The sequence below is a fragment of the Lissotriton helveticus genome, chromosome 5_1, assembly GCF_964261635.1.
Source record: "Lissotriton helveticus chromosome 5_1, aLisHel1.1, whole genome shotgun sequence".
NCBI lineage: Eukaryota > Metazoa > Chordata > Amphibia > Caudata > Salamandridae > Lissotriton > Lissotriton helveticus.
The window spans coordinates 1037707030-1037730918 of record NC_136065.1 but is presented as its reverse complement, the minus strand read 5'-3'; the positions used below and the strand labels follow the sequence as shown (position 1 = coordinate 1037730918).

The following is a 23889-nucleotide window of genomic DNA, read 5'->3' as shown; positions in this document are numbered from 1 at the left end:
GATCTATCGTAAATATATTTTGGTGTGAATGAAAAGATGATCGGTGGCTCCCACTCACAGTAAACCATCACGGGCCACACATCTCTCACATCTTTCCCCTCCTTCCTTTCATTGACTGCATGGCCTGAATGAAGGGAACACACCAGAATCCTATACTCTCCCCAGCGACTTCTCTGAGGACAGAAACTTTTCTCCAATGTGACTACTTCCCTTTGAACATTACAGGCTGAATTGGCACTGACTGATGATCGGAGGTTGCCCATCTGCCAAGGATGGCAAACAGAAGCTCCCCTCCAGGAATGGAGGTTTTCACTCCTCTAGCCTCCTTGGATACCACAGCGTTGCTCACTGAACGTGGAGCGGCATGCTCTCAACTTCCTCTTGACTAGCATGAAACTTGATGACTTGCTAAGTTTAACTGCTCTGTCCTGCTGAATCTCTTCACTTTGTTGAAGCCCCCAAACATATCAAGTAGTCCAGGGGCTCAGAAATGAAGCACTGGGAAGACTGCTCATACTGAGGGCAGGCTGACCAAGAACCACCTAGCTACAAGATCAGCTACAAGCTCTTGACTGGTACCCACTTGATTCCATCTGATGTGCTGTGAGCACAGGCCCTCCTCCAACCCTCTGTGGCCTGGCTGATGGAGAATGTGTTCCCATGCCATAGTTGGGATTCCTCGAACACCCCCGTTCTCTGCCTGGCTAGCACAATAACATGATTCCAATGCTCAAACATGTCCTTTGTGGCCATTTGTTTTGCACATCCTGATGGCGGTGGAGGGTCAGACTCCTTCCGCCAGCCCGCCTCCTTAAATACCAAGATTTGTTCACCTACAGTGCATAGGCATTACGCCAGTGTCACCAGCACCTGCAAACGGCTTTGGAACACTGAGACAACTGATTTTACCATTTAAGTCTCAGTCACTATAAGCAGTACCATTGTTATTGGAGACACTTTTAAATTCTAGTTAGAGATCATGAACAGTGTTTTATGGCCTTGCTCTCAATTGCACTCTTAACACTACATTTGTTATCTATTTACTCTGCATTAAAGGTGCCCACAGCTGCAACTACATTGCTGATTGGTTGTGCGAGCTTTAAATGATGCACTTCAGAATGTTATAGTATATATATATATATATATATATATATATATATATATATATATCTGCTCAAAGTTTTCCTCCCCCCCCCGAGGAAGGAAGGAATGGCCGCGCTCGCGTGGTTCAAATAATCCTGTCTGGTCACGTTATCCCTATTGCATCTGCGATAACTGTAGCTACTCCTAAACCTCAAAACATCTGGGAGGAGCTCAGCCTTGACGGTTCGCCCACTTTCCATCAAAGGCCTAGCACCCAGTGTCCTGGTTAGTTGGAAGAACCTGGAAACTCGCTTTTTGATATTACCTCGTTGTCAGTGTAATGAAAAGGTTTTAGGGCACATTCTGTACAATGATATGCCAACAAACAAATTTAATTAACAAAGACTATAAAAAAAGACACTATACTTTCACAGAAAGTTAATTCGTTTTTTCTAGCCTTCCCTTGTAAATTCAGATGAAATGAGTCAATCCTTTCTGTACGCAGTTTTTTTAATTTGACTTGGGCATGTGTTTTTTACCACGATGGATAAGGTGATCTCTAGCTTGGCAATGTCATTACTCAGTGACATCCATTTTCATTTAGCAATGGTAATGCCAACCGAGGCACGAGTGACAACATCGGTTTACAAGCCCAGTAATATAAAAAAAGAAAATTGACGTTTTGTACAATAATGTGATTAAACGACAGTGTCCTTATGTACAGTATTTATTTATAACACTTTCTCTGATGGATGGTTGGAAGACTGCACAAGTTAAAAAAAACTGCTTCTTCCATTACAGAAACTATGTGCAGGCAAAGCACAGAAGTCACAGGCGACCCATCAGTCACGCTGCTAAATAAACTATTTGTCGAAACTGTTTGCAAACAACCATCCGGATCCGCCATCTTGGTCTTGGGTGAAAAGAAAGTTTTGTACTTGGCAATGAATTCTGGGACCAGCAATAATAGATCAGTCAGGAAAGTCTTAGATTGCAAGGTGGAGTTTCCTTCCGTTTTCTCAGAAAACATGCATGACATAATAAACAAACAACTTGGTTTACGAAAATATCACTATCAACTTCAAGCTTTGATCAGAGCTCTTCCCCTGGTACAGATGGTCATCCCTTGCTTCGGAAGCCATTGGTGACAGTCAATTCTGGATCCAAGTGATAGAAACAAGCAGGGGGCGGGAGCTTTTGTTTTCCATAAAGGTTGGCATTTTCAAAGTTGGCACGATTCAGAAGGCATAGAACTGAAAGCACAGTCCAAGGCTTAGCAGGAAAGTAGACTCAGAAAAGAGATGAAGGCGAGACATGGCGCCAGAGGACGGGTACCCCCCGAAGTAAGCAACCTGTGCTGTAGAGGCAAGGAGAGAAGAGAAACATGAGAAGCAGGAGAAGGGAAGTAAGGCAGGTGGAAGAGACAGGCAAACTTAGAGAAAGAGAAAACGAGACAGAGAGAACAATTACAGAGTGTGAGGGAAGAAATTTGTTAGACACAGAAAGGGAGACAATAGTACTAAGTCTGAGTGCAGTTTGCAGAGTTTTCCGCACTCCGCGTTACGTGGAGTTCGCAGAGTTTTTGCCTTTGATCGCATTTGTCAACGCCAAGTTGGCGCGCGGGAGCGCGGAAAACCCAGCTCCCGATGTGATTTTTTCCCGTTTGCAATTATCAACATCAAGTTGGCGAGTGCGAGCATGGAAAATCAACCACCCGGCTACATTTCTCAACGCAGACGGTCAGATTTCTCATTGCGAGTGATCGCGCATGCTCACGACTGCTCACTTTGATAAACCATCCGTTCGCGTTGAGAAAGCTGCTGCTCGAGTAAAAATCTACACGAGCGGCATAAAGGAAGCAGCACCCGCTTGCGCTGTTCGTGGTGCCATTCGTGATGATTGCACAGTGCGGACAAGCACCTGGCACTGAAAATCACTGCGAATGGCATGTATCTAACACACTCTGCCGCTTGCGGAGCTCCACGCAACGGGGTGAGTTTTTTTGCCCTTCACAGAGTTCTCCATGGCAGAACTCCACGAACTCTGCCCAGGCTTAAATAGAGCAAAGAGGAAAGCGAAGTGGAACAAAAGAAAAGGCAGTTGAGACAAGAAAAGTGGAAAGGAAAAAGTATACAGCAAGGGGAGCAGATGAGAAAAGAAAATAGAGAGGTGGTAAAATAAGAAAGATGAAACGAGAATTACAGTGTTAGTGACATGTAAACAACGTCAATTTCTGAAAACCAAACCCACTACAGATGACAAAATAGAACATATGGAGATAATTATCTGCCTTCAGTTAAATAGGAGTTACATATTACAACAATTAGAATTTTTTTTAAATTTGGAAGGAGCTTGTACCTAAAATACATGTAATGTTTAGGGGCAAGAACGTATTCAAAATTTTAAAATAGCCCTGCGTGAAAAAGGATTTTTTTGAAGAAATGGCACTCCAGGACAAATAAATCAATTGTTTTCTGCCAAACGATATCCAGGCCAAATTAGAGCTTTGCGTCGTTTTCCTTTGCATGTTGAAGATTGTATAGCTACCCTAGGTTTGTGGTGTTTGCAATTACAGATTGGGAAAGAGCCAAAATGTGCAATTTATTTAAATTATGACAAAGTGCTGCGCGAGAAAGCGTGTTTGTATCCTAAAAACAGCATCAATAAAAGACATGTTGTGCTACCATTGTCTTTTTCGCAGATTTCAGGAAAAAAACTACAGTTTTGCAGTCTTCTAAAGGGAGTTAATATTTCTTATTTTTGGGATTTCTACCTACTTGTGTAGGAGAGAGTTGTGACACCCTTTGGTGAACCCGGAAACTATACATTTTTTAGAAAAACTGTGAAATTAGCAAGGGGTAATTTACATAGATCACTATGGTTTTCCCAAAGAAACTAACAACTGAAACAAAACAAAAAAAGTGAAAAGAAGCAGGAAAAAAGCAGCAATAGGTGACAAGATTTTTCATATGAAGGTTTGTGCACTGAAGGCCAATCTACAAAAGTAAAGTAGCACTATTTCAGTCAGCCAATTCTAGGTGCAGGTATATTTAGATTTTGTTGGTTGTCCAAAAACGACGATACCCAATGCCTTCAATCTATTCTAACCTTACAATATTTTTTTATTTCAATCCAGAAGAAAAAGGTAATAAATAAAACATAAATGGGTGTGAAAGAAAAAGTATCATTTTTTACTATTTATCAACATCCACACATGCAATTTATTCTTAAAAACTGTTTTACCAATCAAGAATCTGAGTTCATGGATATGAAATAGTTGTATCACTCTGAATGTAGGATTACTCATACTGCAAGGTTATTCTGTGGGTGTTTTTCAAAAAGTGTTTTTGGGCACACTGACTTGACCGAAATCCAAAAATGGTACCATGTGAAGAGAGCAATGGAGTCCCTTTACTGACTCCCCATTAAAGAACGCAGGGGCATATTATCAAGAACAGCGTTAAAATTATTGCCGGTTTAGCAGCAGAAAACTGCTGCTAAAGCGACGATAATGGGCTTGATAATATGCCCTGGAGAATTCCAATAGAAGCCCATGTTCACACCAGAATATGGACTTCTATTGGAATTCTAAAGGGCATATTATCAAGCCCATTATCGCCGTTTTAGCAGCAGTTTTCTGCTGCTAAACCAGCGATAATTCTTAACATCGTTCTTGATAATATGCCCCGCATTGTTTGTAAATCACTGTGCCTCGGACACCAAGCCATCAATTTGATGAGTGGTATTTCTCTGACTATGGATTTTCCATGCTACCGCCTGACCCGTTCTTTAACATCTCCTGACCAAGCTTTCCTTAGAATGCCCTAGTTTCAGTGATCATCTTTGGGTGGTAGGTCTTTCTCTGTGGCTTCAGCCCAGCACTGATACACCCTTTCACTTTATCTCGAGAAAGTGTGGAATACATTAAGGCAGTGATGTAGCTAGCCTTATGGCTGCCCGTGGTGGTCCCGGCTTTTGCCGCCCCGTGGCGACACCATTGGAGAGCGGTGGGGGAGGAGGGGTGCTGGAGAGATTCGGCGGGGATTTTTTTAATAACCACATTTTATTAGTTTTAACAAGTAGCAGCAGCATCCATCAACAATTGATTAACATCACCACTGTGTTTATCGGATATTGGAACATAATATATGCATCTGTAAACATCAAGATCATTACACCAGCAGTCCATGATGAGAGCACCACCCACCCCTTATCTTATCCCTGTGTCTCATAAATCGGCTTTTCCTGGTGCGCACACCAATCCACCCCTTTCCTCTATACTTCCAATGGTGGGGGCTCCGGCATCTTCCAGGAATGGGCAGCATTCTTTTCGGCTACCAGTGTGGTACTCCAATAAATGTTCTTTCCAATCTCAGACATCCAACTTCCTCTAGGAGACCTAGTAGGGCAGTCTGAGGGCCATGACCAACTTGGTGGCCCAGTACCGCAGATAGATTGCATCCTTTCTCTTCCCAGAAAACAGACAACTCTGGGCATAACCACACTATATGAAAAAGTGAGTTTGAGGTAGGGTGCACCTCGCTTATGCGGCCTGAGAAGCACAGCCCGTCTGCTGAATAGCTTCAGGGTTGTGGGGGGAAGTCTGGTAGGTAGCATGGAGATATTTAAGCTGGAGCATTCAGAGGTGTGAGTAGAATGCCTAATCTCTCGGGTTATACTTGCCTCTAGCCAATCATCATCATCATCATCTAACTCTCCATCCATACCTGCTACGTTCATCACTGAACCAGAAAGCGATCCGGCACGTTAAACATTAATGACCATTAAAGTGTGGAAATGGTTCCCTTGCCCAATCTCCTTAGCATGAAGTTTAGCTTTGAAGGTGTTGTATTTGGGCACCTGGGCAACCACCCGGAGATGGGTGAGCAGAGCATGGCGCAATTGGAGGTAGTGATAGAATTGCATGTGGGAAAGCTGGTAAAGGACCCGTAACTCCTGAAATTACAGCAAGGTCCCCCCTCACCGAACATGGTCCAGATAGGTAATCCGAATTCTATCCCACATTGTAAAACCCTGAAGGCCTGACTGCTGCTTGAGCCACCTACTCTGCCACAGCAGCAACCATTATGGTAAGTCTACAACCCCAGCGGGTAAAACGTACAGCCAATCAACAGCAGAGTATGTTAACTGGGTGCAATCAGGAAGAGTGTGTGGTATTGGTGTGCCATAGAGCAGTCCGAGGAGACTGTCAAGATACAGGAGATGTAGTTCGGTACAATAGGTGGGGTCATCCCACCTCCATTAAACCAGTCATTGATCGTTGCTGTTTGTGCAGCAAAATAGTACCTATAAAGATCGGTCAATCCGAGACCCCCATCATATGAGGATTTCCTCATGTTTGTGTAGGCCACCCGATGACGCACCCTTTCTTAGAAGAAAGTGGTAATCATTGACGTAAGTGTTTGGTACCATTTCCAGGGGATCAGGTAGGGAAGGTTTTCCAGAATGTATAGGCAGTGTGGAAGGCACATCATCTTAAATAAGGCTATGCGCCCCACAGGTTTCAGAGGCAGGGTGTCCCACTACCACAAATCCCTATTCAAGGGCATCATAAGGGATTTAAATTAAGGGTCCATGCCAGGTCTGGGAGGCAAGAGATAAAAATCCAAAGGTATTTGAAGAAGAGGCATCGTATCAGCACCTCAGGGCACCAGACATGGCCACTTGCATCGCCCTCAACCAGGATCAGTATTGATCTGTTCAAATTACTCCACAGGTCGGAGAGTTCCCTATACATTTCAAGGCATCTGAGGCCCGAAGACTGTGGGACTCCCAGGAATATTAGAATGTCTGCATAAAGAGCTATGTGCTCCTAGGTGCCCCCTCCCAATGCCATTCCCTAATCTGAGCACTGCATCTGATCAGGAGCCCCAGGGGGCTCTATCACAAGGACAAACAATACCAGAGAAAGGGGGTAGCCCTGACCAGTACTCAAGCAAATCAGGAAGGGCTGGGATAGGACTCTGTGGACCCAGGCCTGGGTTGTAGGGGCGTTATACAACAGACCCACAAGTCTACGAAAGTAGGTTCCAAAGTCGACCCCTTGCAGCACAGCCTCCAAAAAAGGTCCATGTGACCATATCAAGGGCTTTTGGAAGTCAATAAGGAGGAAGGCCAGGGAATTCTCCAGGCGACACAGCAGGGAGAGGGCTAACTGCAACCTCCGTATGTAATGACGAGTGCTCTTGCCAGGCATGAATCCGCCTTGGTCCAGGTGCATCAGATAACTCAGTATCTGGCTCAATCTGGTAGCGAGGACCTTTGCAAACACCTTAACGTCGACATTAATGAGGGAAATGTTCTCAGTCGCTTCAGTAAAGAGGCCTGATAGGTGAGGTATCAAGTGTGTGTGGCAGATTTTAAAGAATACAGTAGGAAACACATGCGTGCCAGGGGTCTTGTCCGGCTCGAAATCAGGAAGGGCACACCTATCTCCTCAGCTGTGAGTGTTGGTCGAGGTCTCAGGCTAAGGAACGAGGGATCAAAACTAGAGGAATATCCCATAGCAGTGGGGACGTGACCTCCTGAGAGGGTACAGGGATTGCCCCATATCAGTTTTGATAGTAAGTGTTAGAACCGGGAGTCTCTGGTTGGCAAAGGTAAGTACCTTGGCCCAAGTAGGGACCCCTAGTTCCGGTCAGGGCGACGGAATAACCCTCTGAGATAACCCCTGCTCACCCTCTAGGTAGCATGGCGCGAGCAGTCTAGGCTAAACTCGGAGGCAATGTGGATAACATTTGCACTTAACACAACAGCAATTCCCAATCCACCACAAACTGAGACCACACAGGTAAGTATATATAAAATACAACTTTATCTAGTTTCAGCATGTAAATGGAGCAGTTGCATGATAATCACTTCTTTAGAACACATAGCATTTCTAGCTTAAAGGTTGCACGTAATTCTCTAGGATGGTACTTGTAAATAGGCAGTTCTGGTCATTCAAAACAATAGTCTCAGGTTCCAAATCATAAAATAGTCTCTAGTCCCTTAAATCAGCACTTAAGAAAATATGGCCAATGATTTATACTGTGAAGCTCTCAACATGCGCAAAGAAAACAAGGCCCACGTGTACTGATGTCGGTGGGCTTCATGCGCTGTTTAAACTCCCTCGCGAGGCCCAGGGACTCTTTCTCGTCCCCGGGGCAGCCTCGGGTCTTCCTGGGACTTAGGCGCACCACTGCGCACCAGCCGTGCAGACTGCACGCGTCCCCGCCCCGGCCGGTCCCCTTTCCTCTCCCGCCCGCTCTCGACAATCCAACGAGCGGCGGGGGAGGCGGTGAAGCTCACCTGATGGAGGGACGGCGGGCCAGGGGTGCGGGACGCTTCCAGGTCCCTCGGCGGGGTCGGAGCTCTTCCCCGGTCCCGGCGGTGATTCTGGGCAATCCTTCGGCACCTCCCGCAGCTTCAGCGGAGGCAGCCAATCCGGTCGCGGCCTTCAGTCGAGCCCCTCTGAGCGCGAGGCCGCCAACCAATGGCAGCGCGGCCTCGCCGATGACGCTCTGCAGGCTCAGCCAATCACGGCACACCACAGCTGATGACGCTGCGCCGCGCGGGCCAATCCCGTCGCGGCGTTAGTGAGGGGGCTCGGCTCCCTCAGCCAATGGGGTCGCGGCGGCTTCGTTCTTCGCCGCGGCCGCTCCTGGTCACGAACAGCAACTTCCAGGGGTGATCCTGGCCCCGGGCTGCGACGGTGATTTGGCGGCAAAGGGTTTTAAAGGGCGCTGGTCAGAACTAGACCCCCCTCTCGACCTTGCCACCACCTGGGAGCAGATTTCACGAGGGGAGGCTCCACAAGCCTCCAACCCTCACGATTAATGTGCCGATGAGCACACCGATCTCCTCCTCACGCTCCGCAGTCCAGCACCACGCGTCCCGGGTCCCAACAGCACGATTTTGCAGCTGTTTCCTGGGATAGCTTTAGGAACCTTTAGCCCTGGGTTCCAAGCAGGAGGCCAGCTCTTCTCAGGCCCTTGGAGATTCAGTTGTAGACACAGCACACAGCAGAGTCTTGGCAGTTTCAAGTAGGCAGGGTCACAGCACACAGCAAAGTCCCTTTCTTCTCCTTAGCTTCCAGGTGGACAGCAGAACAAGTCAGCCCTTAGAGCACACAGCAAGGCAGTCTTCCTTCAGTTCTCTAGCTGTCCTCCTTCCAGCGAGGGTTCCTTCTTGCTTGCAGAATTTCAGAATCTAATTCTCTGCAGACAGGGGTCCTTTCCTTATACCCCCCAATGTCTTTGAAGTTCTTTGTGCATGGAGGCCCTGGGTCCAGTCTAAACCAGTTCTGGGGGTTGCGGAGCACTGAGGTGTCTCTGGTTTTCTTCTTCCTGTCAGCTTCAGGGCCAGTGGGGTCAGTTGACCACCAGGAGAGAGCTAATGTGGGGGAGGTAGGCAGGCACAGCCCAGCACTTATCTGGCATTCCTTCCTCCCTCCTCCCAAGCAGGCAGATGTGCCCTTTCATCCCCGGGATGGCTCCGACCCTCTCCTCTGGGGCTCTGCAGCCCCTTCCTGTCACATCCAGACCAGGCAGACATTCCACAAACCCAGGCACACAGAAAGGTTTAGACAAGAGAACAGCCACTTTCTAAAAGGGCTATTCTCCAACCCAGGATTTAAAAACACCCTTCACTAAAAGATGTGTCATTAAATTCTGAGTCCAGGGATATCTTTCACTTATGTCCCATCTTGTTCCTATGGGGAGATAGGCTGGTATCACATGGGCCCAGCCCCCCTCCATGTTACTCTATGGAGCAAGATAGCCTTACAGCAGTGAGCACACAAAATGGCTGTAGCCCACTACCAGAGCATAGTACCTGCACTAGCACATGCTCTACCTTATCCATACACTGCACCCTGCCCAGGGGGGTACCCTGAGCCTTCCATAGGGGTGACTGGTGTGCACAGACAGGGAAGGATTAGGCCGAGCCAGTGGGGACACTGGCCAGGCTGACATGGCAGTCACTGACTGCACACAGGCCCTGCGCTGGCAGGCCTGAGTCACCTTTTTAAAGCTACTCATGTGGGTGGCGCAATCTGCGCTGCAGGCCCACTAGTAGCATTTGTCATCACCAGCCCTGGCACACACAGTGCCCTCCACTAGGGACTTCGTGGTGATACAAATATGCCAATTAGGTATGCTCAATCAATATCACAATTTACAGAAGGAGCACTTACACTCTGACACTGATCAGCAGTGGCAGAGTGTCCAAAACATCTAAATCAGCAAAAACGAAATCCAGCACAGCATCAACACACATGAGTCAGAGGCAAAAAGATGGGGGAAGAACCACGCCAAAAGGTGTCAGGTCTAACAGTAAGCCACGATGAATGGCATACCATTGTAGAGGGCTCCGTAAGGGTCACAAACGGCTGGCTTTATGCTATTTGAAACCTCATGGGTCACCAGCCAGTGAAGTAGTTTACTGGACTTAGCCCCATAATCCTAGACCAGTTGGGTCGAAGCTCTCTGGCACTGCCTCACCTCTTCTAGGGAAACCTGTTGCAGCTTAGTTCTAGCCAGCGCAAACTGCCTTTCAGTGTTTTTTCAGGGACCTGACCATGGGCTTGCCACTCCAAATCGAGGATCTGAACCTCCAACTCCATTACTTGCTCCAAGTGGCATGTCTCCTTCCTTCGCAAGTACCCTCAGGGTGAGTTCGCTCGCTGCTCACTAGGTCCCTGCAGAGGGCACCGAAATACAATCGGGGAGAGGAGTTGGCCTAACAGCTAGGGCTGTCGACTTCGAAACTGGGGAACTGGGTTCGAGTCTCGGTAATGATGCTGAACATCCTGTGATTCTGGGCAAATCACTTAATCTCCCTGTGCTTAACAAAAAAAACTATGTAAAGCGCTCTGATACCCGATTTGGGTCAAGTTCGCGCTATATTAAAATCTGTAAAAAAAAAAAAGCATAATTTGAGTTTAAAGAAAGTTTGCAGTTACTCCTCTACAAAGTCGGCTCAGTCCTGGTCCATCAAATGGCATGTATTAAGGCGCCACATAGGCCTAAGTGAACCCCGAAGGAGTCCCAATTCTAAGAGGAAGGGTGATCAGAAATGCAATGTGGCAAGACCCATATGGACTGCAGTGTGAAGAGATCGCCAGCTGGGAGCCAGTTCTGATCTATTCTGTACTCTGTTTTGTGTGCTGTAGATGCATGGGTATAGGACCTCTATGAGAGGTTTCACGATCTCTATCGCTCACACAGGACCATGGAGTTCGCCCATGAAGTAAGCTGTTGGAGTGCAGCGTCCTGCCCAGCAGAGGGGCCTCAGAAATGTCTTGTGTTGTGTCTGGGACTGTATTATAATACCACTATAAGGGTGGTTTCCGGGCAAGGCCCACCACAAGAGTTCAAAGTGCCTGCAATGTAGAGTGTAACATGTGCTAGGAGACGTAGGATAATATGAAATTGTAGTGCCTAGCTTCCAGATGGCCCTCAATCCCTATGAATCTTCATTGTGAGTCAATGTGGGAGGAGCACACCGTTAATGGGAAAGCCTTGTGCATGAGGATCGCGCCCCCCCCGAGCCTCTGGAGAAGCCCGCGTGAAAGATTTGATCATACCCAAACTGGCTAAAGAAGGGGAAGCGGGAGCATAAAAAGTGAGTCTTCTGGAGCAAGACCATGTCTGGCCAGTACCGCTTTATATAGTGCAACACCGCCAATCTCTTGATACGGTCAAGGAGAAAGTTCACATTCCAGGACCAGCCTTAACTATTAGTGGGCAGAATTGGATAGTAGTGAATCGCTCTAGGAAGAAGATGTTCAGTGCCCTCATGGAGCCTAGTGTGTGTAGGTGAATGTCTGTGGTCAATGACATTCGCAGTGAGTGCCTAAAAAGGAAAACCCAGAACAAAAAAACAAATGTAAACAGTAACCCCTCTCCCCAACACTCCTTTACCCCATTCTTCCAACCCTGAAGCATCAATCACCCAATAAGTAAACACACATCAACTAGTAGGGGGGTTTGAAATCCAGTTGAGGCTCCCAGTCGCCTATTGGAAGGACTCTGATGTATGATAGCCACATGATCACACACAAACTCCATAAAAACATTCTGTGAGCCCCCTCCATCCCTACCCACAACAGAGTATTTGTATATACTGCACCACCATTGAGAAGTATGTCCGCATCAGAAGCCGGCTCACCATGACCAGTTAACTGCACAATGCAGTGCCCACCGGGGCTCAAGTCAGTTTCACTATCCTGAGTCTGGAAGTGAGCTGGGGTATCAGAGAGTGACACCTCGGGGTCCAGAGACCCGGGGCACTCCCCACACAAAATGGGCTCAGTAGGCCCTATCTTCTGCGTTGGTTCGGTGGACCCCTCCAAGAGGGCCTTTTTTTTCCTCCAGGGGTACTGGAGCAGGGGGTCCAGGGAATGCTAAACTGCCATGACTCCTCTAGTCCACCATTCCCAGTTGGCTGGAGTGGCCGCTGCTCTGCTGCCCATCCCCATGCTTGTTCAGTCGTGTCAAAGAAATATGTGGATGAGCTTAAGATTACTTTTTGGCGAGTCGGGAAGAGAAGCATGTATTGGATATTAAGTGCCCGGAGTTTCTGCTTAATGTCTTCAAATGAGTTGCATCCTTGTTGGACCACCCAGGTGTAGTCCGGGAAGATCATGATCTTAGTATTGAGGTAATGCAGCTCCTGATGACTCCAAAAGGATGATGTCTCGATTGCCGGTGGTTGAGTATATGAGCTATCATGGGGCGGGGAGAAGCCCCCGGAGGAGGTCTTTTCATTAGGGCTCGATATGCCCTAGCCACCACAAGGCAAAGGGACAGCTCATCCAATGGGAGTGAGGACCGGAACCACTCCTCCAGAAAACCATCCATCCCGGAGGCCTCCAGCCCGTCCGGGAACCCAGTAACCCACAGATCATTTCTTCTGGACCGTTTCTCAACATCATCTGCTCGGTCGGTCCTCCAGGGTAGCTGTCATGGACATCAGTCTGGAGACCTGTCGCATGAGGGTCACCATTTCATCCTCGGCCATAGAGATCTAGGTCTCAACCTCCATCACCCTCTCCGGCACCTTGTGATGGTCCTGCCGCAGGAAGGAGATATCAACTCAGACACCAACCAGTTTAGTCTCTACAGCATCCCTGTTTTGTCATGCCCCATCTCTGCCTTCAAAGTTACTATAGATCTGGGAGAGCAGAGGAACACTCCAGCTGGCCCGCTTTCCCCTGGGCAGCACAAGCAGCATGCGTAGTCATTGCCAGTCCATTCTGGGGAGATGCCACTGCGGCACAGGAGTCAGATTGAAGAGAGATTAGGGTCCAGCCAGGGATCTCCACCTCCCCGCCGATGCCCCTGTTCATGACAGAGGGACATCCCAGGAGCTGGTCCACAGTAGCTCAGTGAAGAATAGGTATTGCCTCAATTGGTTCCCTTCCCTCTTGCCGCACTGTCTCCAAACCTGTGGTCACTCCCGGTCCATATGTTCCCCCCCTGCCACTGATCTGGACGGGAGTTCTGTTTAGCATTGCGGCCAAACCACCAGCCTCCTCTGCCTGCAATGCCGACTAGGATAGGGCACCCCACATAGCAGCAGCCCACTAGCACTCAGTCCTGACGGGGAAGTCCTTCACCACCAAAACACAGGACATCACAAGTCTTCACCAGGAAAGGGGAGGAGATAGATGGCCTCCACAACCACCCCTCAATGAGCAAGGAGCAGATTGATAAGCCTCTCCATGTGGGAAGGCCTCAGGGGCGACTCCACTTCACTACTGGCATCTACCCCTGCATCTGGTCCTCGTGCCACACCCCAATGGGCCACTGACACCTCAGGGGTTGACCCGTAGCTACAGGTGATGTTGCACTAAGACCGGGGTAGCCTGCTGCAGCCTGCCGGGTGGCCCCCCTCCTTCAAATCCAACAGCGAGAGTCCTGCAACCGCAGTATCACCTGGGGGCTGGCTTCAGTGCTGCCTCCTGCCCATGGTCATCACTGCACGTGTTCCGAGACGATCAGGATCATTGTCCTTGGCCTCAGTCTTCTCTTGGCACCAGTCCCAAGGAGGGGAAGGCTGCCATCTTTGATTCTGTTCCTCCCTTGATGCAACAGTTCAAGGGGGCCGAGAAGTCTCAACCGCAGTCAACGCCGGGGTACACCAAACTCCAAATGCCCCCTCCCAGCACGGAGTGGGGTGCCGCAGATAAGGACAAAATGCATCCGGTGCGTGCAGAGTTCGGGGTAGGGGATCACTTGAAGTGCTGTCAGGCAGGATGATTGTAGCTATCTAGACGGGAGTCGGTCTAAAGCTCAACCACTATCTTGGCCTCCTTGGCCATGCCACCCCTCACTTTGACAATTTTATATAAGACAATATTACATAGTCTTATGTGCTGTCAATGTGCTTTATCACAGCAGGTTTATGGTCCCTGGAAATGTGGAGACCAAGAGGTGCATTGAAGATACATTTCCGGGGCATCCTAGGGTGACGGCAGTGAGGTTATGAGGTTTGGGTTTATTAGTGTAAGGAGGAGCTTCAGCAAGGATGATGGTAGAATTGTGAGTCAAATACTTTAATCTGCTTTTTCACCTGTCTTACATAAAAAATAAAAATCTGGAAAAATGATTGAAACACAAAGTGTACAATACATTTTTTTTTAAAGATCCATGAAATGTTCATATGTTATTTGTTTAAACGCGCAAGAATGGAAAATGGCAAATAATGTCCTATTTCTGGAAGTATAAGACAACAGACAGCTCATCATTTAATTGCAAAATATTCATTAATTTGGTTACTAAAGTTTTAAAGGAAGTAGACAAAAGACACATACAACTAAAATGGATGTATGACGGTACCACGCGTACTTTTACAACGCGTACCATTACAACGCTACTTTTCCCACGCAAGTCGTTACAACGACTTGCGTGAAGGGGCGCTGGATAGTAAATTTTTTAATTTACTATTCCAACTCCAGTCCCCGTGGACTCTAGGGAAAGGAGTTGGATAGTAAATTAAACTATTTACTATCCTGGAGCGCCCCCCAGCGATATGCGTTGTAACGACATGCGTGGTAAAAGTAGCGTGGTAACAGTACCGCGTTGTAAAAATGCGTGGTAACCGTTGTATACCAACTAAAATCGGAAGTATTGGACAACAGAGTTTGTTCAGCTGAGAAGTAATAAAATAAACCCAGGGAACGAAAGAGAGACTAAGAATTTCAAGGTTGTTCAAGTTAGCTCACCCAAAAAAGTTTTGCCAGTACCCATTTATCAGAATACAAATCACTGCCTGCCTTCTAATAAAAATCCTGTTTCCTCTGCTTGTTCATTAATATTATAAGACATAGGGTAGCTGGCACTTGGAACATATGGGCTTATATTCTGCATTGGGTCCACTGCCCCAGTCTGCCTTGTTACAGTTAATATGCTGCCCAGAACCCAGTCACAAACAAGGGTCTTCCTGTGGGGCTGTGCGTTAGTGAAAGGTAGAATGGCTATTTGAAGCTGCCAGTCTGCAATTCACTACACAGGCAGCAAACTGGTCTATGTTGCAAAGGAAGGCAGAGATCCCCTGCGGATGGGTGCAGTTAGTGACTGCACCCACCTGCATAGAGATGGTTTGGGGTCCATGGGATCCTTTTTCCCCCTTCTAAAAATATTCCTTCAGTAAGCTCCTTTGAAATTGCCAATTACAGAAATGGCTGTGGAAAGAAGCAGGCAGGCATGCGCATTGCGTCCCCAGGGCACTTTATGTAATACAGCTCATGTTGTCATTTGTGAAGGGAATTTACATTTTTAATAACTGTGTAAGAGTGTAATTTGAATGAGGAAACATTAGTCTTAGAGGATGCACGTATTCTGAGACATATTTACTCTGGTCCCAGCTGAAAGCAGTGATTAGCTTTCTAATAATATTTGTATCACTTTCCTTAATGGCCGTGCACTTGGTGGCAGCCTACTCCTGAGGTTGTGACGTTCAGCGACGGTTTTTGAGTGTGTGAGGGCTAATGGTTCATATGAGACCTGTGAATGGTCCAAAGACAAAGAGGGATTACTGAGCTCTAGTTGTAACAACTGGAGTAATTTATCACTGGTACCTTGGGCCCAATACATTATCGGGCCCAGACTGGATTACCAACTACATTTTTTTAGTACTTAGTGTGAGAATAGGAAGGCACCAACAAAAGGAACTAAAAAAAACACACTTGAATAACTCAATAAGGCTACCATTTCATTCAGTGCTTGACTTTCTAGCAAAAAACGTGGCTAATGAATACATGCCAAAATACTATACGTAAAATTATACGTAAAATAGGAATTACACAAATAATAAAAGAACTCTCTAGCTCCTGCCTAGCTTGTGATCACAGGCATTTGGGCTTACTAGCCCGTTCTACAAGGCAGGCTCTCCACCTGCGTAGAGTGCGGTCCAGCATTGACTCACAGTAGGCAGGACTCTCTTCTTTGAAATTTAATCTCAGTGACATTCCCATCAGGAACCTTGTACCAGTGCACCAGACTTGGTCTTAGTTTGGCAGTGAGAACAGTCAGGCAGACTTTGTCCCTTGATTAAATACTCCGCTGTACTGGTGTTATGTTATGTTATGTTATAACAATTTATACAGTGCACAGCTACTCAGAAGAGCGTCCCGGTGCTAGAGACTTACGTCAAAGTTTATAAACCTAATCAGATGCACAGCACCTTTATTGGTCGTGCGGGATTCTGCAATACAGCACTGCTGAAGCTTGTACAGTTCAGATTCTGGACACATCCAAGAAAATCTTCCCTGGCCACTGCATGCTCAGCTCATGCAATGTTTTACATAAAAAAGGGTAGACCCAATGGTACTGGGACCTGGGTGAGAATTGGTACACTATAGAGTGGCCCCAGTAACTAAGGACAAACTAAGGTTTGTAAATTTAGAAACATATGAGTGAAAAAATAATCTGCAACAGTTATGTCATAAGGGAATGTTATTTAATCACATTACCACATCAAACTCATTTTTCATTTTTTAGAGAAATTCAGTCATCACAGTTTAAACATAAGTGTCCAAAAGGACAGAGAAATGGGGGAGGGGGTGAATTTGAAGTGAGGATAGTGGTCATGTGAAAAGCATGGAAAGATAAGTGAAATCATAAGTCATTTTGCGGATAAAGTCAGGCTAATACCAAGCCTAAAGTCCATGGATTCATATATACATTTGTACATCACTATGCCCTATTGTTGGAACACAGTAAAAATCTTTGTTGAAGCAAGGGCTAGTTGCAAGCAAAAGGAATGTCGACGTTTCAACCCCGTAGAAACAACGTAGGTTCGGTTGACACCTTACACTGGGGTCTTCATCAGGACAAAGGTGTATGTAGGAGGGCACCAAGTAGTCCTTCAATGAGGACACAGTGTAGAAAACGGGACAGATGGCTCCTAGGAAGTAGAGTGCGACATCAACCCTCAAGTGTGTGGAACAAGCAGCGTGTCCCTTCTAAGTATAAATCACAAGTTATGGTCAATTCTGAATTTTGAACCATAATGCTGTTAAAACATGGAGTTCAATCGCAAGATCTGTCCTAAATTGTGTGGTGATATTTCAGTGCATCGATACGCAATCTTTCGGTGCTAAATGCAACCAAATACTAAGACGTGCACAGATCGCTACTCGCCTAGAAATGCCGTCTCCGATTGCTCATGCAATGGCCATGGACAAAAGAAGGCCCTCCTGGGCTGGTTCCAACGCGCCTTTGTACAGATGTTCACTGCGCCAGACAAAACACCGTTGCTCTTGTAGATGCAGATAACGTAGGAGAGGGTGGGAGGAGCTGGGAGTTCTCTTGCAGCAGCAAGACTGCAAGCTTCGAAAAGATGAGGCCCTGAGTCACCCACCCGTGGAACCCTGTATGACACTGTAGTCTAATCCCAGTGGGAGGGAATGCACGAGGGAGAAGTCACATGAGACCGGGGCAGCCTCGGACTGCCTTAAAGAAGTGGATTTCAGAACACACCATAAATCCGTCTCACTCTAAGTAGGGCAGGTGGCATGCCAGGGGGTAGAAGGAGGCAGAGCTCCTGCCATCCATGTGGCCTAGTTGGACCACCCTCCAGGGTACTTTAAAATGACCCCCTCTGGGCTTTAAATGACCCCCTATATGTTATACCTAACATCCACACTGAGAAAAGAAGGGTCAAATGTTTTAAAGCTAGTCCAACCTTTCCCAAGATTTATTGTACACTATTCTATTATTCAGGGCTGTTATGTAGTGCTCAGTTCAGTGTGTTGTTTTGTTAACATGACTGTCCTCATACAAGCTGAACTTTGGAGCATGTGCCTTTTGGCAATAAGTGGCGTGCCAATACAATATAAAATAAATTGTGTTCTAACAATTACCTGGAATGTTTTCCAATGTGTGCATTTTTAGACACCGGGGTTAAAGTATGAAACAAGGAGGGTTCTGGAACTGGTATTAGATAGAAAGTTAAGAAAAGCAAGGACTTGAGTGTTTAAATTTGAAAAAACAGTTAAAAAGCAAAATGTTTGGGAAAAAAGTCCAGAAAGAGTGAAGACACTAACATTTTGTTTTGGTATAATTTGTTTCGTTTAGGGAAAGGGCAAATGTTAGGGCGAGGTTTGGAGTACAGATGTGGATTTTGGAGAGGTAAGTGTAAGTGAAACTGTCAAGGTTAGCTCTGGGGTAAGAGAAAGGTATGGGTTAGGGTTAGAGTAAGGATGGTAATACAAACTTCTGTTTACATAACAGAACGTGTTTTTGAATTTGGGTGTTGGTAAAGTTTATAGTGACGGTTAGAGAGACGGTTAGGTTAGGATTAGCATGAAGTCTTGGACTGGGGCTAAGGTTAAATTCAGGGTGAAAGTGTGGGTTAAGTTAAGTCCTACTGTTATGGTCAGGGTTGGAGAGGAGTGATGGGAGTCGCATTAAAGTTAGATGGAGTGGGTTAAAGGAAGAGTTCATAAAATTTGGGGGCGGCTCCTCCGCTAAGGCAGAGGAACATCACCGCACTTCTCTCAGAGCAGAGCAGCAAAAATAAAATGATAATAACGTTATGTTAATTTTTTTCTTTGTAGCTGATGGGCTGGATTAGGGTGAGGCGGGGCTGATGGCACAGGGGGAGGAGTGGTTTGAACACTCTCTAAGTGCACATGACTGTTTGGCCAGCCCTCTTGGGGGGGCACTTTTCATGTTTCCCATCAGGCTGCATTACACAGACTGGTGAGGAACATGCAAAGCATCCCTGTCCCCCGACCCCCCCCCCCCTCTGAACTACGGCACACAAACCAATCACAATTCTGCATTGCAGCCTTGTGATTGGCTTAGGGGACCTGTGTACTTCCTGCTGCCGAAACTGCAGGGAGAAGGAAGCTGAACAAGACGGAGGCGAGGTGGCGGCCGGCAAAAAGGTAAGTGGTATTTTTTATTATTTTTTTTTTCTCTCCCCTCCCACCACCCCTACCCCTCCTACGCCGTTCCCTGCCAGCCTCTACTGATAAAATTGAGTAAGTTGTCAGGCTTTCGTTATAATTAGTAGGTGGTAGGGTTATGGCACCTTATAACATAAGGGTCTAAATGTGAAGAAAAAAATCATTTATGTATAAAACTGGAAAACATCCATCGTGTGTTTTTCAGTCTAATTTCCAATACATTGACTATGTTAATTTTCATAGGATTTTGCCTTTTTGATTCAGAGGTTAGATCTTCTGAATTAAGGGTCTGAACGTTCAACCTATACTCTTTGGACATTGCCTCCTTAAAAGGGCGCAAATAATCCTGGTGTATGACAAGAACTTCAGATATAGCAGAACAAGGACATGGTGGAACACTAGAATAAAGAGGATGCCTGGTTACTGAAGGGGAAAGAAGGGCATTTGTGGCCTTTCAGCTTTGTTTTTAGAAGATGCAGAGTGCAAGAAAATTTTACTAAAAATGTAGATATGGAATTTGAATCAGTCACTGACAACAAACCAACTTTCACCCAAACTCCGTCCAATTTTATGGTTTAGTACTCATCGGAAGGAGACCAAGGCCGGCTCCTCCATGTGGGCAGAGGAGCATCCCCCCCTGCTTTCTCACAGTGCGAAAAGCTGAAACATAAATTGGTATTATCAATATTATTCTATGTTTCTGCTTTTTGCACTGCGAGAAAGCAGAAGGGGTGGGTTGGAGGCGGGCGGGTGGGCGGTCCTGCTCTAGAGCAGGGGAAGAGTGGCTTGCCCACTGCTCTGGGCGCTGAGGGCCGACCAAACCATTCATGCATTGCATGCAGCCTGCATGGGGAAAATGGCCTCCCCATAGACGCCTGTGTGGTCGGTGTCCCAACCAAACACACCAATGCCCTTGCAGCGTTGTGATTGGCTTAGGGGAGGGGAGGGAGGCTGCCTCCGGCTGCTTCCTGTTGCAGAGAAGACGACGCAGGACTGGGCCAGTGAAGGTAAGTTAACTTTTATTTTATGTTTATATTAAATTAAACCTCCCCACGCTTGACCCCTTCCCCGTGCGGCCCCCCGCCCCTGAGTCTTGCCGGCCGTGACTGAAGGAGACAAGTGTCAATTTGTGGTGAAAGCAAAGTTAGTAAGCTGTTGGTCTACCACGAGGTCATTATTGAACTCAGCCCAAGACAGAGCCCTCCCCCCACCATCAGCAAAGTAACTCACCAATGCACGCCGTTCCATCCTCACTGGGCTCAAAGCCACGGCCGCACCGGCGGTTCGGGCGGCATCGGTATCCTCCATAGGTGTTGATGCAGATCGGTTTGTCCCGCGGGCAAACAAATGGAAACTGGATACACTCATCTGTATCTGGAAATTGAAAATTTGACATGCATTGTCATCTTTCAGTTTGTGATTTCAAATGAACACTCTGTGAATGATAAAAAGCTATCGAGAAATACTTGGATTGTGCTTATACAACTGTGCATTTCACCACAGACCACAGGTTACATTTGCTTACCTAGCCCATTCATAGTGGAACATTGTCATCGCTGTGACTGGGCTCATACTGTATAATATATGATAATAAAACATTCATATGTGGCATTTATGTAGCTGTAGCACACACTGACATTTCTCTTGCCACTTGACAATACCTCCTATTTGCTCTCAATTGCCAACCTCCGAGTGATGAAATTCTGGGTGATCTCCTCTGTGATTCACAAAAGTGACATAAGGGCTAAGCAAGATTCTGTGAAGGAAGAGCTCTTTCACCAGTGCCGAGGATATCACGCTGGTTCTCTCTGGAACAAGTCTGACACATTATACTGAGGGCTACCTCTGAAAAATAGAGCTTTTTCTGGATCATGTGGTCTCATTTTGATAGACAATGTGGCATCTCTTTTCTCATGAATGCCAAAGTGGGGATTTAGTACCAGAAAATTGAGGACCAAATATCGTACTCCAACCCTCCTGTTACCTACATACCGACTAACACAATATTATAATGGGAAGTACATAGATATGTAGGTACAGGTGTGCTATACTGAACTCTTCATACGTGTACCTTGGGGATAGATTATTTTCAAAGTACATGGATGCTGAATTAGGATTAGTAAATTGATGGTTATGTATATAAACGTATTTTATATTCTTACCTTCACAATATTTTGGTATTCTATAATTTAAGCAAAATATTTTTGTAGGGTGATAATTCTGCCCTCAATTTCTGACATGGAACTATAAGGGGCAATATAAACCTTACCCACTATATGGCCCAGAGACAGGTAAGGTCTGTCGATTACATGACAGGCAAGAGGATGTGGCACTAGTTGTCAACTTTGGAACTGGGGAGCCAGGTTCGAGTCTCGGCGTCCTCTCTACATCCTGTGATTCTGGGCAAACCACTTAATCGCCCGTTGTGTAATGTAAGTGGTGCCCGTGTAAAGCGATCCAATACTTTCGGTCGAGTTTGCACTTAAGGCAGTACTGAGACATAAAGGACGTGTTTTCCCTAATTGTTTTGCCAAAGCCAATGTTTTACACTGTAGGCAACAAAACCGTTTTTTTTATGGCACATATCTTTAATAACTGCCTGATAGTTTGTTTTGCTAAACAAAATGCAAGAAAATGGTTTTTACAATATGCAATATTTTCTTAGTTTGCAAGACTATCAACCTCATGCTGGTGAGACACGAAAGGCCCCCCGTCAACGAAAAACCCAGTCTGGGTGATCTCAGTTATTCAAATACAAATCCAGCAAATTGGCATGAGTTTTATTAAAAATGTATGTCATATTTCTTATCCTAGACTACCTCCTAGAGGATTACTTCGGAAACGACTGATGCAAACTACAACGCCCACAGTGCAACAATGGGGATTTGGGGGGGTGGCCGACCAGCGGGAGGCTCTCCCCCCTGGGGAAGTTTGGGGCACCAGGGGAGGGGGGGGGGTGGAAGCTTGTCCCTGAGGGCTCGCCGTAGCTGGCGTTTTTGGGCTGGCTTGGGCTGGTTGGGCTCCTTGGGCTGGGTTTTGGGCTGGCTGATATATAATGCGGCCATTTTGTGTCACCGCACATTGTTTGTGGCAGTGACACAACAGCCAGGTTAGTGTAGGCAGTTCGTGGTAATTCGTGTTACCTGCGTGGTTTTCTGCAGAGTGGCGAGGCGGCCTGTGGGCGGTTGGCGTGGTTGCGCAGGTGGATCGCTAACTGTAGCTGGTGTATTGAGCGAGGTCGTACAGGCGGCGTAGGTGCAGGCGCGATGGCGGAGTGCTCCGATCCGCGTGTGGCCGAGGCATTGAGGCTGCTGAGTGAGGCGGCCCGCTTGGACATCGTGCGGCCCGACCTCAAGGTAAGGCCGCAGCGGCGCGCTGCAAACGGCGCCGCTGCGGCTGTGGCGGCGTGTGAGCCGCCGCGGCCGGCCCAGCGTGGTGGGAGGGGGGACGGAGGAGAGAGGGGTGGAGGACGGCGCAAGGAGGCGGCGCCGCGTGGGAGGGCGAAGGGAGGCGTCCAGCGTGGCGGGCGGAAGGGGAAGAAGAAGGCATTAGAGTTTGTTGAGGAGGTGGGGGGGAGGGGGGCGGCCAGCGAGGCGGTGGATGAGCTGGGGGGGGGGGGGGGGGGGGGATGAGGTGGGGGAACAGGTAGTGTTGCCGGGGGTGGGGGTGGGGGGTGGGGAAGGGGGTCGGGGGGCTGCAGGTGGTGAGAAACCGGTGGTGGAGGGGGGCGGGGGGGCCGAGTCGTGTGAGCCGAGGGGGCAGTTGGCGGGAGGGGAGGGGGAGGCGGGGTCCCCACTGCTGATTGAGGAGACCGATGTGGAGGAGGAGGTGGGGGGGGAGGTGGACACGGAGCTGGACTGGGGCTCATCCTCAGGGGAGGAGGGGGAGGGTGTGGGGGGCGGGGGCAGGTCGGCGGCGCTGGGGCAGCGGGGGAGGGGGTCCTGGCAGAGGGACTCGGCAGGACTCAGGTGATGGGGGGTTGCGCGGCGGTGCGGTGGGCGGGAGTGGTGAGTCGGGGAAAGGGGGGTGGGTCGGGGAGAGTGGCGGAGGGGAGGCAGGGGGTAGTGAGGGGGCGGGGGCAGTGGCGGGCAGAGGGGGTGTTACGGCGGGGGGGCGGGGAGCGGGGGTGCGGCATGGGGGGGTTTCTAGGGTGTTGAGCGTGGGGGGGGTGCGGGGCCGAGCGGGGGTTTCGGGGGTGGGGTGGGCCGGGGGGCTGGGCTGGGGAGGGGGATTGGAAACTAGGGGGTGGGGGGATACCGTCGCGGCGCGGAGGACATTCGGCAGGATGGGGGAGGGGAGCGGCAGGGGATGGGGGAGTGGGGGAGGGGGCGGCGCGTGGGGGAGTGAAGAGGGGGGTTGTCACCCTGGCATGCTGGACTCCGCTT

At 48.0% G+C, this 23889-nt stretch overlaps 1 protein-coding gene across 2 annotated transcripts in view; it reads right to left on the bottom strand.

Moving 5' to 3' along the window:
* CRTAC1 (cartilage acidic protein 1) overlaps window positions 1–23889 on the bottom strand; it is a 1631295-nt gene that overhangs the window by 5700 nt on the left and 1601706 nt on the right. Inside the window, exons 14-15 of one of the 2 annotated variants that reach the window (XM_078643565.1) lie at window positions 20735–20878; window positions 1701–2440 (exon numbers count right to left, since the gene is read on the bottom strand). In XM_078643565.1, coding sequence (XP_078499691.1) covers window positions 2322–2440; window positions 20735–20878 — 263 coding nt within the window. In that variant the 3' untranslated portion in view covers window positions 1701–2321. Of the gene's footprint in view, window positions 1–1700; window positions 2441–20734; window positions 20879–23889 lie in introns of those variants that run through there. The other variant, XM_078643566.1, reaches the window with a different exon arrangement.